Genomic DNA, 17,816 nt, shown 5'->3' with positions numbered 1-17,816 from the left:
TCTTAAAATGAGGTAGAGCCAGATTCAAAATGGCAGCAAAGACAGTTTGGCATAATCACCTGGCAATTGCTGATAATCCTTCTTTGGAAATTGCTAAACCAGAGCGAGCCACAGTGAGCCTCAGGCTTGCCCCTTGTCTCTTCTCTTCCAGCCTGGCTATGAGAAATTCACGTCCATTTTGGCTTAGCTTCAGCTTCTCATATTGTGAGAAACAACAAACAACTGTGTTTGCTATTAATAATGGTTTGTTTGAAACAAGCCACCTTAAAACCATGGGCTATGAAGTTGGCTTGTTTAAACAACCACAGTTAAAATGAACAACAATTTGGTTTAGGGAAACACACTAAACTGTGGTTAATGGAAGAGTGAAAGGTTCTGACATGCCATTTCAAACATGCCAGAGGCTCAGCTTGCTGTGACTCATTCTTGTCACACTAAACTATGGTTTAACTTGCTATCTGAACTTGGCTGCTGCACACACTCTGTCAATTGTGGGTGTATGAAGCATATGTTATGGTACTAAATTCACATTATGCACCCTGCTTTTCTAAAACACCCCTGACTGGCAATCCTACATATTAATATTCTGAAGTCGTCACCAAATATAGCATGAGTAATTACAGGATAACTTCACTGAAATCCAACGGTGAATACCTCTTAATATAGAAATGTGGCATGTATAGTCATACAATTCGAAATGTGTAAGTGCTGGTTTTCTTTAAATAGGCAGCTAGATCTAAAGACATAAGTAGTTATTAAAGGCTGCGGCTGTTCGTGAATTTTAATGAAGACATAGCACCTTTTATTTTGAGGAGAGGATCAAAAAGAGCTTTTTAAAATAAAGTCCCCCAAAGACTCTGGCCTTAGGTCAACCTTTGGACAACTGAACTAAAATTATTTTCTATACAAAACACCCGGCACCTTATGTTGTACATAGACCTTGGCTGCTACAGGTTTTACCAAGGGCAAGCTCTGAGGTATATCCAGGAATATAGCATCCCTTTAAAATATGCTTCGAGCATTTTGCTACTGAGATAAAGAGAAAAGAAAATAGAAAAACACCATCTGCATTTCATTAACAGGAGGCCTGCTTTGCCTACCAAACAATGTGACTAGAAAAGGCGGGGGGGGGGGGAAGCAGGAGGAGCTGAAACTGTATTTTGCTGAGATGCGTACCAATTCCAGAATTAAAATTTCATAGGATTATGGATGTCAAAATTTGGAGTGTATGTGTGAAAAACCCTGAAATGGCTGAATAAAATGTTGCTAAAACAATTTCAGTCCCTTTGTATGATAGATACATGACTTTTGTAAATGCAAGCCCAAATGGAATTTACCTTACCTCCAAAGAGTACTGTTTATACAATTAAATACACATAAAATATAAACTTTCCCTGGCTGCCAGGTTCCTCAGTGTGATGGATTACTAAAAGATTATGGGTGAAATCTTGTTATTTTTTCTCTACCTTTTTATGCTTGCAAATATTGTTCAATAGTCCCAAGAAAGAATTAACAGATTTTAACATTCTTGTACAAAGTAACTGTACTGTATCTGTGTAAATATTCAGGGAAGGACAGAGGTTAGAGAGAGAATTAGAACTAGGATTTCCCCCCACCCTTTGTGTGCTGGAGAACCCATTCAAACAGGCCATTTACTAGAAAGATCCAATTATTATACTGTTGTTCAGCGTTTTTCTTCTGGTAAGTAAAAAGACAATTTTTTACACTTACACACACACACATACACATGTCTAGTGGGAACAGACGTTTATTCCAAATAAAAATTGCCTGAGAAATAATGGGAGCAAATGTCACCAGTTCTTTTGGGGTCCATCTCTAAAACCTCAGAGGAGGATTACAAATCCATTCTCATTCTGCCTCTCATTTAGATAACACCATGTGTCTCCCCATAATTGTTTCCTAGGTAGTGAAGTGTACTGGAGTAGGATTCTAAGTGTATTGTCCCTCAGGGAGCAAAGACCTTCATGAAAATAAAATGAGGATCTTGTCAGCTTATTCAGCGTGTGCAAAATTTTAACGAGGCAAAACTGTGGCATAAGGAATAGTGCTCCAGCTGCCAAACAATATTATTATTATTTTTAAAAAAATATATAGAAAAAGTCAGGTCTTCCTGCTCTGATAGGCAATTGTAACATCTTAAGATTAATTTTAGCATTAAAATGAAGTAATTGCAGCACTTAGAAATTTATCAAAACCCTGAAACAGATCAATGGGAAGGCTTTGAAAAGGGTAATTGTACCTGCATGGGAAAGATTATTGCTGTAATAGTATTAACCATCCCAATTAAGGAATAGGGAATTGAGGGGGCAATTTGTTAATATTACAACCCATTCTCTGAAGAAGTGGATAAAACTCTAAGATATAAATTATGTAGTGTTTATCACTATTTTATCACGATTATTTAATTACTTAAACTGTTCCAACTGTCATATACCTAGCTTTTTTGTAAAGCACTTGTGATTAGATATATCTATATATTTCCTAAGCATGTCAAAGGACAAGAAAACCATTTCCAATGTGGTGAGATCACTTTACATTATATACAGTATGAGTGCGCTAAAACAACAAAGAGTTTTCTTACACCTCAACAACTATTAAATTTATTGTCGCCCAAACTTCTGTGGGTCAGATTCCATTTCATCAGAAAGCATAAATATGTTTTATTAAATTTCTACAAATTTCACATATAATTCTAATACATAATATTTTTTTTGTTTTGTTTTATCAACTTCCCTTTTTTTATTTCGGTCCCTTGCTGCACGCTATCTTCTGTCTCTTATATAATCACAATACAATAATGTCTAATTCTTTCTTTTGCTCATAGTTCAAATCCTGCTCATGGGTTCTTCATACTATAATATTTCTTTAAATAATCCAAAAAAGCGGCTTCCATTCTTCAATAAAACAATCATCACTATTTTTTCTTATTACTGAAACTGGATGCAAAACCTGTTACTATGTGCTGATTAAAGTGAAATATTTTTTGTTGGCTGGTTTCAGCTCTAGCAACAACTGGATCATGTTTAATGAGGCAACCATTTTGACCGTCCACATTCTTAGAGAAAGTGAATGTTGCCCACTGGGTAACCCTAGACAAGGCAGCTTTTGGGTGACCCAGATCAGAGAAGTAGAACATGACCCACTGGATGTTTAGTAGCCACAGGAAAGACATTTGAGAACCCTCTGCACTGCATCCTGGCCATTGATCAGCCAATTGTGTGAATCCATGGACAAGCACCAAGTTCAATTTTTGACACCAGGTCTCTCCATGGTTTTAAGCTTGAATTGCAACTCATTACCAAGCTTAAAACCATGGAGAGACCTGGTCTGAATAAAGACATCGGATTCTTATCTCATTATACATGATAACGCTTTCTTTAGCCATCTCACCCCTTGCTTTTTCCTGCAAGACCAATTGCAGATGTTAACAGTTGTTAACAGTCGTCAACAGGTTTACCACTCCTATCAGCCAATCACCCATTCCCACCACCCTTCTGAGTAATACCCCTCCCCACTCTCTGACTATACATAAGGGTCTGGTGACTTCTGTTTCAGTGTATCTGAAGAAGTGTGCATGCACATGAAAGCTCATACCTATGACAAACTTTGTTGGTCTCTAAGGTGCTACTGGAATGATTTTTTTATTTTGTTTTGACTGCATCAGACCAACACGGCTACCTACCTGTAACTCCCCAACTGAATGACAGGCTAGAAACTGTCACACACAGAAGTTCCGTTGATGGTGTCTAGCGCCTATTGGAACTGGTGGGATGTAAAGTTGGGAAGCCAACAGAAGGCTCGGTCAAAGTCAACTAATTCTACTTTTGCTCCCTTCTCCTCCTCGTCCTTCCTGCTGAATTCTACAAGGGCAAAGCTGACGCTAAAGAAGAGGCAGCTAACAGCTCGGGTCACTCCCTGGACTGTAGGGATGCATGTGAAGAGGGCTGGCTGAGGGCAGTGCCCCATGCCCCCTAGTCAACCAACCTCCAATGATGTCCTGGTAAGAGCTGTTTCCACTCACACAAACGACTACACCAGATTACAGTAGAAGCAGAACAGAGAGGCTTTAACCATGAATTCAAAAAGAATAAACAATTTCAAGGAGTGTGAACTGTGGCTCGCTATTAAAGCAAGAGTTGCTAGGACACAAAAGTTGTTAAGGCTAAAGATCGAGGAGAGAGCTTCTAGGATTCTCCTGTAGTGTTATTCTCTGTTTTTGGTCTAGTACCATACAATAAAAGTAGGTTCCCCCAAACCCACCTCTAGACAGCCCTTTCAACTATCCATCAACATGCCTGCCTCAGTAAATCGTTTGGCTTTTCCAGTGCCTGTTATGGATTAATTTATCAGAGAGCAAGTTACAGGTTGATTTGATCGCACACTGGAATGGGTCTGTGAGAAGACCTCTAATGAACTTGATCTGGGTGTGTGGGTGATGTAATTGGATATCTTCTTCCTCCTATGAGTACTCACTAAAGTATGGATTGAAGTCGGTCTACAACTCAGCATATTGAAAGGGTAAGTTGAATTTGCTCACAGTCTATGATTCCCTTTCATGCATTTCCCATGAAATTAAAAACTCTGTGAACATTTTTGGTAAAACACTGGTAGCCATCACAAGGTCCCAGTTAAAAATGAATGAGATAACAGCCACAGGTAGGTAGAGGAGGAAAAGTAGGAGTGGTGAGAAGGTTGAAATTGCAAGAAAAGAATGCAACCTGACTCAGAAAGGACGTGGAATTTGTAAAAGTCAGGTTCTTCCTGCATCTTTATGCCAGCTAGAATGACATATGGCCAGAGATGTTCTCTGCATGTCTTGCTGCAATTAATCTTTCTGTTCTTTTGATTAATTGCTGGCATATACTGTATCCCTCCCCATTTATGACCTCTGAGCTTTCTCTATCCCTTAGCAGCATATACAACTGAGTCTTGATGGCATACACAGAAATCCACTTTTAGATGGAGTTAATTAATTATAGAAACTTTGATACATCTGTAGCTATGCATGGCCTAGTCTACTCTCACACACAGAAACAAAAGTATTCTCCTAACCCATCAATTCTCAATTATTTTTTCTGCTTTTTTGCAACAATTATGATTACTTCCACTTGTTTTCTTACTCATTAGCCATTGGATCCATGGGCTACATTTACAATTCATAGTAAGTCACATGGTCAATAGTTTACCACGAACATTCAGATTATTTTAGTCCTCCCTGCTAGCAAACAGGAGCAACAAACCACAATCCTTGGTTTAATGTTATGTCTAATCCAGGGATTAGACATAACAAATAATGGGGGTGTTATTTGATCTTATCCATAGATGCATGCAAATAATATATTTTAAAACAAAAATAAAATTCTGCACAAAACTTATAAGCCACAATTGGTGAGTAAACAGCAAACCTTGGCTTCAAACCATGGTTCGTTTGGAACAAAACAAACCACAAACCCTGGTTTGGATATAACACTAAACCAAGGTTTGTTGTGCCCACTTGCTTATTGGGGGAGTGAAATTGGAGCATTCTGTATGTTCGCAACATTGCCACCCACATTATGAAAACTATGGGCCCTAGGCATTCTTAGCTTATTTGATAACTCTGTCCCTGGCCAAAATATCCCCCCCTTTTTTGTCTCTTTAATAATCTTTCATTTCCTTTAACTATGCTGCATTATTATTACTATTATTATTATTACTATTATTATTATTATTATTTTGAAGTTTTATCTCTACAAAATAACAGAAAGAAAGGTTTACACATATGTACATGTTAGTAACACAAAGCACCCCACCACCTCACACACACCCCACCACCATCGGTTCGACATAACTCGCAATGTGAGTTAAAATCTGACTTCCTTCCATCATTGCTTGACCTTAATTCTATAACTTATTTTTACAGTTGTGTTGTTATATTGTATTTGACAAATATTCTGATTTTACTTGCATTTGTAACCTTTCCCCCTTACAAACTTTGCTCTTTACATATCAATATTTCTGTACCGGAGCAGTGTTTTTTCATATATTCATTCTTAGCTTATTTGATAATTCTGTCCCTGGTCAAAATAGCCTTGATATCTGTTGTCAGAAAAAAGAAAAAATTAAGAGCAGGCCCAAGTACAGATATTCTGAACTATTCTGCAACCTTTCTGCAGAACATCTGAATGAAGCTCTAAGATCACTTGGGTACCTCTGACTCGAAAAGGGGCGATTTTCTATTCCTGGGCAGCAAAACCAAAACAGCCTCTACAACGAAAGGACATGCTTCCAGAGCATGTGACTCACAGCTATATAGAGGAGTGCTTGTTCATTCAGCAGCAGTGGTTACAGATTATGGTGCAAAGATTGTGGTGGCCTGTAACGACTACCATAGTTTGTAATGGCAATTTTAATAGCTTGTAGTGACTTACTGCTTTCGGGGAGAGGCTCTGTGGCTAAGATGAACAATCTAAAGTGGCACAATAGCATGGAAATTCCTCTTGAAGATCCTATCTTGCCTGGGCAAGTTAGTTAACAAGGGGAGTACACTCCATAGCATATGCAACTACGTTGTACTGAGTCATTTTAGGGCTATTAAAACAGCAGAAAGGTTTTTGGGGGGTTTCTTGCCAGCTAGACTGTGATGGCAAAGATTAGACCGCAAGCAGTGACTATGTCACCAGGATGCTTACTACCAGCAGCTGCTGTCACCAGATGAAAACGGGCGACACTTTCCAAGAAATGGAAATGGCTGGCAATGGTTTGGTTATCTCATTTACTTTGGATGCTGAGCAATTTATATCACACCACCCAGTACATGGTGGGCATGTAGATTTCCCAACGCTGGAATTCAGCAAGGGCAGAAAAGCTTACCCTTACAGTAAAACACCAGGAGATAGTTAAGGACCACGGGCAGCCTATGCTGGGAGGAAAAATCCTTTAGAATCACAGCATGAAACTTAGCAACAGTTTAAAGTTAAGAAAATTTATTTCAATGACGATTACATTATAAACACACACACACAAACACACACCAGTTCCACGGAAAACGCTCCGCTGACATTTGTTCACAGAAGGTATTACTATTTTACAAAAGAAATATTTTAGATCAGAGACAATCAGGTTTAAATGGAAGAAGGGAACATTTCCAACACTTTTAATAATAGAAAGTCCGTCTCACATGTACAGACAGAACACACACACTTTAGCAGCTTGGGCCAAAGAGAACAGGGTGGGGGATTGGGGGATAGCTACACATAAACACACCCCAAAAAGATGTAGAAATGCAGTTAAAATAAATAAAACTAACCATGTAGCTACAGAACATTGTTTTCTTAAAAAACTCAAATCTGGAGAAGTTCAGGAGCGGGTACAGTACAGGGATTTTGTCCCTAACACATTGATATTCATCTCAAATTATTATTATTTTTATCACATAGTACACTATAATTAAAGGAAAATGCTAACTATATCCCAATCGCTTTTCCAATCTGGAATTGTGGACGTTTTACAAAGCTGTTGCTTTTATCTTTGATTAAACATTAATTTTAAAAAAGAAAACCAAGTGCCCTCCCCACCTTCAAAAGACATACGGTAGTAGTAATCTTGCCGTCTTCTTTCCATTCCGCCCATGTCAAAATCTTAGTTCTACAGTCAAATTAAGGCACTTATGAATGTTGTCCTCTTCGCATATCTCCCATCTCTTTAATTTCAACCTTCTCATATTTGCCCGTCTTCCGCCTCCTGGTAACCACGAGCACAGTTATCCCAATAACAATGGCCAGGACTAACACCACCACCACTGCAATGATGCCCGCTGTCAGGCGCTGCATAGAGAACTCTGGTGGTTTGTCATCAACGTAGTATACTAGGATATCTTCAATAGCTAGAGGTTCGTCGTTGACATAGAGATCAAACATATTATTGGATGGGAAAAAGGTTTTACCCTGGATGTCTCTTTCAAAGTAGTAAGCTACATCTGCAATGTCAACATCTCTGTAAGACTTGTCTGAAATGTTCTGCTTTAAGTCGATATGGATTAATGGGTCCTTGTACTCAACTGCTGTGATGAACTTCGGATGGAGCAAATAGCGGTTTTCAATGAACTGTCGGAAGCTGTTTGCCACTTCTGATTCAGACAAGGGCGTTTTTCGCTCTTTGTGCTTCATCTCAATGTAGATCCAGCTTGTTCTGACCAGCTCATTGCACCTCATGTCGAGATCCCCCTTGTCCGTCCTCCTTACCCCAGCGCTGTTCACACACCAACAAGTGCCGCTTTCTGTCTGATTGCACTGCCTGGCTTTGAAGAAGCCCATGGCATCACATTCTGGGTTATAAAGTCCATCATTGTCCATAAACCCATGTTCGGGCCTGGAAAATTTCCTCCCTTTTCTGGCTTTTATTTCCGACTTCAACAGCAGACATTTTGGAATCAGCGTCGAACAGTCCAGCCTCTGGTTCAAACTTCCTGCTGTACAGATGCAGCTGCCGGACTCCAAACTACAAGACGCCCGGTTAAACGTTGGGCAAAAGCAGTCGTTCTGGGCAGCTGATGCGGCCACAAGCATCAACACCAGGGCAGCCCCAAAAGCAGACTCCATGGAGGATGAGCAAAAGAGGTCTTTAGGGAGAGACGGGGCAACAGAGCAGCCTGAAGACAAGACACATCCACAACAAGAGCCTCCCGGTTTCTGAGTGCTAGGGCGGGACAGCTGCCTCTCTTTCTACCATCAGACCTGCCCAACCAGTCTGGCTGGTGACGCTCAAACAAAGCAGGTGTGTGGTGACACAGAAAACCCACAGACCAAGAGAGCTGCACCTTCTTCAGTAGGGAGTGGCAGCAACTCTCTGCCTTCTCATACTTCCCTACCCTCGGCCTCACCTCCTGGTAATCACAAGTGAGGTAATTCCAGCAATAATGGCCAAGACTTCCACCATCACCACCTCCTTTTCTTTCCTCCCACTGAAGGAGGAAGCACATCAGGCCAGAAACACAGAAACCAATACTACATTAAGCTCTTTGCATACAGAAACGTGCCCACCCCATGGGCCAAACTATACATAAGTGCTGGGTTGGAGGCTACTGTGAGGCCAGGCCCAGTCAGCCTCCGTTCTGTTCCACCCAGGAGGCCTACTAAACAGGGAAGACAAACACTTGCTCCAGTGGTCAGTACTCAAAGGAGACAGGAGGTAAAGTGGAAGAGATCAGAGCCTCCGGAACACCCCCTTTCCTTTCCTTTTATTTTCCTTTCTCTCTCTCTCTTTGAGAATCCTCATTATGTGCCAAGTGATTCAAGACGTAATTCTGAGCCATTTCCGTGGATAACCCACCAAACTATGGTAAGAAAGTCAGGGGGGTGAGCAGACAATAGGACAGTTCTGGAAGCAGTGTTATACCTAAAAATTTTGGAATGCCCAAAGCAGCGAATCCCAACCTGTCCTCTGTAGATTTTGTTGGGATGACAACTCTCATCACCAGCCACGGTAACTGCCTCCCTCTAATGTGGGTTTCACTGCCTTTTATCACTTTTTAAAAGTGTATACCTAATAAAATTCAACCGTACAGTACACCAAAAGTGCGGATTGGGGTAGCTGCGATTGGCCATAGCTCCCTATTTAAGTGTGCCCTGTGAGTGTCAAATTGGGCTTTCCCTCTGTGCAATGTGTGAAGTGGCCCTCATTTCACAATCAACTCTTAGGAAATGCTGTTCTCCATACCACTGATCTCTGTTGCCTTGTGCCTCATGGAGAGGCCCTGTCCAGGCCTGAAATTACATCAGGGGAGCGGGATTAAGATTGAAAACAACAGCACAAATAACCCTATGGCATGGGTGTCAAACACAAGGCCCGGGGGCCAAATCCGGCCCGCCAGACCTCGTCATGTGGCCCGCCGAGCGCCCCAGCCAGCGGGACCTTGCTGCTCAAGCGCCGAGCCGACAAAGTGCCGACAAACAGCTGGGGTCGGGGGGGGGGGTCGGGTTCCTTCGCGCTCTTTTCTGGCCCTGAATTAAGGCGGCGACCCCCCCTTCCCTTTCTTTCTTCCTCTCTCTCGTTCTTATTCTTTCTTTCCCTCTCCTTCCTTCCTTCTTTATCTCTGTCTTATCTCCCTCTTTCTTTTTCTTTCCTTCTTTATTCCTTCTTTCCTACTCTTCTTTCTCTCACCTCTTTCCTTCCTCTCTCCCTCCTGCTCCCTTTTCTTTCTTTCTTTCTTTCTTCCTTCCTTACTTCCTTCCTTTCTTCCTTCTGTCCTTCCCATCTTTCTTCCTCTCCCTCATTCTTATTCTTTCTTTCCCTCTACTTCCTTCCTTCTTTCTCCCTTTCCGTCTTCTCTCCCTCTTTCTTTTTCTTTCCTTCTTTATTCCCTTCCTTATTTCCTACTCTTCTTTCTCTCCCCTCTTTCCTTCCTTCCTCTCTCCCTTCCACTCCCTCTTTTCTTTCTTCCTTCCTTCCTTCCTTCCTTCCTTCCTTCCTTCCTTCCTTCCTTCCTTCCTTCCTCCCTCCCTCCCTCCCTCCCTCCCCCCTCCCCTCCCTCTCTCCCTCCCCTCCCTCTCCCTCTCCTCAGAAACATAGGATGCTGCTTTATACTTCTGGCCCTTAAACCCTGGAACCAGGAGAGCAGCTCCAGTGAGTCAACCTCAGCCAGTCCCTTTGGTGAAGGGTGGTGGCTCACTGGCAGAACATCTGTCCTGCATGCAGAAGGACCCCAGCATCTCCAGGTACTAGTAGCTCTGCAAAGGTCCTGCATGAAACCCTAGCGAGCCTCCACCACCCAGTGCAGTTACCAAAAATCATTTTTCAATAAATTGTACAATAATTGTACATTTGAATATCTACTTGCCATTATTCTGACTATGTTTCTGCTTTCAGAGCTATTTATTACTTACATTATTACAAAAAACAGTAATAATTGAATGCAGTGACAATAATTTATGATAATAAAGAGTGGACACATAGTCCTACAGATACAACCGGCCCTTTGAGGGTGACCAAACTGCTGATGCGGCCCCCGATGAATTTGGGTTTGACACCCCTGCCCTATGATATCAGTGAGGGGCATTCAGCCTTTGTTGACCAGGGTGCTCTCCAAGTGGTTTGGCCTACAAATTCCATCATCTCTGGGCAGCGTGGCTGTACTCACTGGGGCTAATGGGAGTTGTAGTTTCAACGCCTGAAGGGTGCCATATTAGCACAGGCTGTTTTAACACAATAACACCCATTACAGTTTCTTCTTCTATTAGGTTTCAGGATTCTTTACCATTGTCCTCTGCTATGACCATCCAAACCTGCTCTCTGTACACAGAAAACACATTACTCCAGGGGCCTATAGGTCCATTTTTGTGTCAAACCACTAGGGCAGGCATAGGCAACCTTGGCTCTCCAGATGTTTTGGAACTACAACTCCCGTGATCCCTAGCTAACAGGGCCAGTGGTCAGGGATCATGGGAGTTGTAGTCTAAAAACATCTGGAGAGTCAAGGTTGTCTATGCCTGCACTAGGGCATATGGCGTAAGCTAGTCTTTCCTGTAGGCTTCTTGTTATCCAATACGATTTTCAAAATTGGTGTTATTGCATATCCTTGATGGATTCGCTAGTCATCTCATTTTAAAACAAAACATGTTTCTGCTCCTTGTGGATGGTCACAACATAACCTGCTCCTTTTGAAATGTTCCAAGCTTAGCCAATAAAAGACACAGTAACTTTCACTTGAGCTTTGCAAAGTTAAAAATACAATGATTAAGATCATCAGGGAAGTTTCAGGAAGCATTTTGCAATCAAAACTCTGAGTAATTACCATACTTCATAGGTGGTATTCTAGCAGACAGAGAGGCTAAGATCCAAACAGCAGACATGTCTGGTTAAATAGTCATCCTTCCCCCCAAGGAACCATGGAGACAGCAGCTTGGGTGGGGGCTACAGATCTCAAAGTGGTCAAAAAACACAATGAAAACTGACACACACACACACACACACACACACACCTTTGACTGCTGGGATCTCAGATGTGGGGCATGATTCAAAGAGCTGCATATGGACCTCCAGACATGCACTTTGGTTTCAAGCAGTTCCCTCCCATTCAGTTCTTCAGGGTCCTCCCAAACTGCTCCACACAAAGTTGGAGAAGCTCTTGCCTTTGGATTGGTCCCCATTGAACTTCCAACAGGGCTGGCCAGTCAAGGTTCCCACTTGCTCAGAGAAGCCCTGTCTGCATGTACACATATACACATATGCCCCCTTTTAAGCCTAATGCAAAATTCACCGCCCATATGTTAGGGGTGGGGAACTGGATCAGCTGACAGACACTTATCTTCCTTGCCCCCTGCGGGCCAAATTTGACATGGTGAGATGACAAGGTGATAACTATAAACTGCATACACACCAACCCGTTTATGGCAGAAAAATGTAGGTTTTTCTCAATCCAGAATTATTCACGCTTATCCTCAACATACTGTTTTCCACTTAGATTAAGTCCAAATTATTCTAGATCTTACCTCCCGCAAGGATGGGCATGGTTACTTGATAAGCATCTCAAACCCTCCCCTTGGTTGGGTTATTCATGCCTTTTCTTCCATGCACATGCCCCAGATGACTGAAGAAGGAAGTGGTGATTGGCATCCTGGCTTATGCCCACCCACAATGTCATTGGGCAGGTGTAGACGTGGGAACACAGAACCCATTGCCAGGACTGCTGGTGTCTGTTTTCACCTCTTTTTAAATGGACAAACTGCAGAACCAATCTGGAATGAGTTTTTATTTTTATTTTTTGAAAGAAACCATCTTCTAAGGAAGCCCCTTTCTGTGGGGCAGAAATATGCAGTAGATCTAGATTGCGCGTGGACTGCATAGGGAAAAAGGTACTCAGGCTCCATTGATACTAGAATAAAATAGTGTATGTACACAGAATTAAACACACACATGCACTCTTTAAGGCTGCAATACTACTTATTTGGGAATGAACCCCCACTGAACTCCATGGGATTTTGATTTCTAAGGGGATTTGCACTGTAAGAAAACCTGTCTTCTGCTTACCACTGTCACAAGAACTCACTCAAGACCAAGTTTACACAACCTCTGCAGAGGTGGTGGATGTGTGCTAAAGGTTGCTCTAACATGCTTCTGTTGTGCACTGAGAAATCGCTAACAAAAGACTCTGCTCTTTCTTTTTTAAAGGCTTGGGGTAAAGTACATATCCAGTTAATTCATAGAACTGACTCTGGCATATATCCAAAAACCAGCTCTTGAATATCCTTCCATTTATCTTTGCCAACTTTGTGCTCTCCAGAAATTGGGACCACAATTCTCATCAACCCCAGTGAATATGCCCTCCAAAATGTATGGAGGGCACCACCTGCCCCTACTCATAGTTGCTGGAGCCATGCAAATCTTTCCGCAGGAGACGACTCTTTCTATGATCTGTCTGGGTGTGGTTTTATATCACAGATACCAACATTCTCTGGATAGTAGGTAGAAAATAGGGGTGGGGCCAGGAAATGCTTGGGGAATACCAGGCAAGTTGTCAGGGTTCTTCACTGATGAAAGGTGTCTAGAGAGTAATAGTAAAAAAAAAAAAAAAAAAGAGGAGTAACCGGAAACAGCAGCCTGAGATCTGAGAAGCAGGACAACAGGATCATTTCATACTTCATCAGAGATTTATTGCCATCAAAATGAGCCCCTGGACACAGGCCTGGTGTCCTCACATAGCAGGATAAAGTGACAAACTGCTAAGGTGGCAGAACTGACTGCACCACTGCAAGCAAAAGGTCCTCTGTCTTCTTTAAAATAAAAAAAAGCCCTCCCTGCAAACAGAAACCTAGCACTTCATGGAGGAAAATCCAACCACAGTGCTAGTTTTCTATTTTGCACGGCACCCCCATCCACCAAGCACATATCCCACTGGATAAATAGGAGGGATATGAGAAGGTACTTGTCTATTCTGCCACTTTGGCACTATAGCATGGTAATTAAATGACTGGCTGCCACCAGGAAGTCCCTGGTTTGAGGAAGTCAATAGGTGGCCTTTAGCAGGCCACTTACTCAGTCATCAGCCGTTCCCTCACCTGTAGTATGGGGAAATGATTATAATGACTTACTTTTCAAGTTTGTTTCACCGATTGCAGCTTCATAATGCTTATGAAGCACCTTGAAAGGATTATGCAAATGTTGAGTATTATTATTTCTGAAGTACATGTTTGTTTTATAATGGTTATTTTATTGTTGTAACCCTTCCTGGGCCTTTGTGGTACAGAGTGGATAAGAATTCATATAAATAAAGTATTTGCAACAATATCACTCTGTTCTTTCCATGGGGTTTCACCAGGGTGTGCTCTTAACTGAATCCACACATGGCAAGGCTCACCGTAAACGCTTTCCAAATTGTTTTAACCATGCAGCTTGTCAGTATGTGTGCAATTTATCTTATTCTGGCTTAACAAGTCTAGATCCATATATCTACTTTTACAGAAGTGGGTGAAGTCGAGAAGTGAATGAGATGGCTTGGTCTCCATTCTGCTTCCTTTTTACAAGCCACTCAACTAGTGAGAACCATAATTAATTGGAAGATGCAATTGGCTTGGTAAATACATCTCCTTTTACATGAATCCTGGATAATACTATACTTTGGACTCAATCCAATCCTGAACTATGATTAGGCAAGCCAATACACAAACTCCCCTTCTGTTCCCATAAAATAATAATACATGGAAGACACTACCATTCAAGAGCCTATTATAATACAGGGGGCTTGCAGATGGGTGTTTACTGCAGGCTTGGCGCATCCATACATCATCTAAATCAAAATGCCAACTCATATTTTCTCAAATATTAAGCTTCTGTCTGGAAGCGACCAGAGTGGTCAAGAACATGCAGCTCAGTGGTGCAAATCTCACCTACATAGCTGCCAAGTTATCCCTTATTTTAAGGGATTTTCCCTTATGCTGAATAGGCTTCCTCGCGAGAAAAGGGAAAACTTGGCAGCTATGCTCACCTAGGACACACCAAGGGTGGAGTTTATTCAGAGCAGAAGCATAGAATTCAATGAACAGCATAAGTTAGGTTCATTAATTCTAAGCAAAACTTAAGTGAAAGATCACCCTAAGTATTAAAAAAAACTTGACATATTTGGGTCTTGCTTTAGCCCAGGCATCCCCAAACTTTGGCCCTCCAGATGTTTTGGACTACAATTCCCATCATCCCTGACCACTGGTCCTGTTAGCTAGGGATCATGGGAGTTGTAGGCCAAAACATCTGGAGGGCCGCAGTTTGGGGATGCCTGCTTTAGCCCTTACAAAGAACTAGTAGAATTTTGCCCTACAAACACCATTTTATCTCCAGAAAGCTCCTTTTCAAAATAAATTTCTGCTAACAAACATAGAGACTTTTCTCAATTACATTACCTGATGGAGAACACAAAGCTACGGGACAACACATCAGGAATATTTCTAATAGCTGAATCCCATCCATCAGAAAGCTTTGCCACGGAGTTCTGTGGGATTTCCTCCCAGGTAACTGTGCACTAGCTTGCAGTCTAAATAACTATTGGTCCAGTAGCTGGCCACGAGCTGCTAATCACCCTTAAACCTCTGTATCCTTGTCTTTTCCACCTTTCTTTAATGCTATTTTAGAACCAAAGCAGTTCCTTTCCCAGTTCCTTGTTATTGGCGTAACAAGCTCTGGGTGATGCATGAGTGGCAGACCATGCCACACGCTAGCATCAAGCTGCTGGAAAATGTAAAGTCTGGCATAGGGAAGAACCGTCACAAAGAAGGTCTCTTGGCCTTTTTGTGCTGCCATGTTAAGCGCAGGATGAAGCTGCAGTGCTGTGGCTTCCAGCCTGGCAAAGGAACCAAAGAACCCATCTCACTAGTCACCACCACCCCACAAACACACCTATTTAGATTTAATGCAACCAGCTACCACTCCTCATTATGCCTATTACCCAGGATTTGAGTAAATGTTACGACACATCTGATCATCTGCTTGTTGTTACTGCACTTCTGATCTAATATTCAGCTGCATGTCCAAAAAGCGACATGAACAAAAAGCCACTGAACCACTTTTCTTGCCTCCCATCTTCCTGCGTTTCACCTCCATTAGCTCAGAAGCTTATAAAGTGAGTCCAGGGCGGTTTGCATGACTTCCTGCTGATTACACTCCTTATCTTTTCCAGCCTCTTTATCTTTTGACACACTGATGCCAAGCTTACAGAAGCCTTTTATTACTGAGTTAAAGAGACTAGTGCTGTGAATTTTGACCAGCTTAATTACTGTGAGCAAGCTTAATTACTGGGCAACAGAGTGGACAAAAACCAAAAACACCTTCGTCCCGTGATGGCTGGGAATCTCTCCCCAGTCTTTGGATGGTGACCTCCTTCTAAGGGGAGGGTCAGCGAAACCATTTGAAGCTGATTTTGCAACCTGAATTTTAGTTAGAACCTAACAGAACTGGGGGGGGGGTGCAGCCATGAATTTGCTGGGGTCCAAATTCCCTGGTTTGGCGATACAGCTGTGGAATGCCCTCCCATCAGATGTCAAACATATAAACAACTATTTGACTTGAAGACACCTAAAGGCAGTCCTGTTCAAGGAAGTTTTTAATGGCTGTTTTATTGTGATTTTAATATTTTGTTGGGTGACACCCAGAGTCAGATGGGTGGTTGTTTATTATTATTATTATTATTATTATTATTATTATTATTATTATTAGAAATCAGAGGGGTAGAATCAAGTTATTGCAATCACTGGTAAAATGCTAACTACTTCAGCACTTTACTGCTATAGTTATAGAAAGAGCATCTCTGTCCATATAAGTACCACACTGGGTGAAAGATTCCTGCATTGCAGGGGTTTGGATTATATGGTACCTTCCAACTATGATTCTATATATGTACTAGTAACTGCAAAGGCAAAAGTATTTCAGTGTCTTTGGGATAACTGGGACTATAAATTAAGGAGTCACTCCTTTAAATTAGTTGTTACAAAGCTCCCTCTGCTGGCTTCATCCAGGTTTCAACCACAGCTAATTACAGCCATTGTAGTATTTACACAAATAGCCTGAACTTGCTCACTGATGCCAGAATGTATGGTTCTAACAAGTGATAATTCTCATCTTCAGATGCTGTAAAATAAAGATGTCATAGTTTATTTTGCTTTGCAAAATAAAGCCCTCGCAAAGAGATACTGCAAACAGCTTGCTCATAATTGCAGCATGAAATTGTTTAGGAACTGATTCTTTTCCTGTGTCAGAGAGAGCTAAATGCTGCAATGATGGAGTATTTACTAGGGGTGTGTAAACAATTCAGGTAACTCCCAAATGAAGAACCAAAGTGGGGCTGCTTCAGGAATTTTCTGGGCTTGTCTGAGCCAAAGGGGCATCTCTTCAATGTATCTTGAACAGAGGACTGATGAAAATAATTCAGAGACTGAGATGTTCAACTATGGCATTGTGTCTCCAGAAATTGAAGCATTTCCCCCCCAAGGGTTGACATAACACCAGGATGTGGAAAGCTCTTTTGTGACAGACAGGCCTAACTTGAAATCAGAGGGAATTATTCTACCAAGGCTCTCCAATCACAGTGCTTTGGTGAAGGGGTGTCAATTTTATCACCTTGTTCCTTGTGCTCTTTGCTAGAGCTGTTTGCTTGAAATTTTGCAGGTTACTTTCCATGGGACACTTTTTTGATGTGTGCCGTTTCCATTAAAAATCATTGCACACCAAACCAAGTGGTTGCAATGTATAGTTCTCCTCCACCAAAATCAACTTTAAATGTGCCCACCACAAAGAACCCCCTGGCACTATTTGTCTGCAACTAGGCAGGTTTCTTA

The 17,816-nt window shown here is 41.8% G+C and overlaps 1 protein-coding gene across 1 annotated transcript; it reads right to left on the bottom strand.

Moving 5' to 3' along the window:
• Positions 1 to 1,731: 1,731 nt before the first annotated feature.
• Positions 1,732 to 9,792, bottom strand: TACSTD2 (tumor associated calcium signal transducer 2). The gene has a single exon (XM_060276875.1). It carries the CDS (start codon positions 8,598 to 8,600, stop codon positions 7,668 to 7,670), a length of 933 nt encoding a protein of 310 aa, XP_060132858.1. The 5' UTR covers positions 8,601 to 9,792; the 3' UTR covers positions 1,732 to 7,667.
• Between the last annotated feature and the right edge of the window lie 8,024 nt (positions 9,793 to 17,816).

The sequence above is a fragment of the Zootoca vivipara genome, chromosome 7 (assembly GCF_963506605.1).
Source record: "Zootoca vivipara chromosome 7, rZooViv1.1, whole genome shotgun sequence".
Taxonomy (NCBI): Eukaryota; Metazoa; Chordata; class Lepidosauria; order Squamata; family Lacertidae; genus Zootoca; species Zootoca vivipara.
This window is presented reverse-complemented; position numbering and strand designations above follow the sequence as displayed.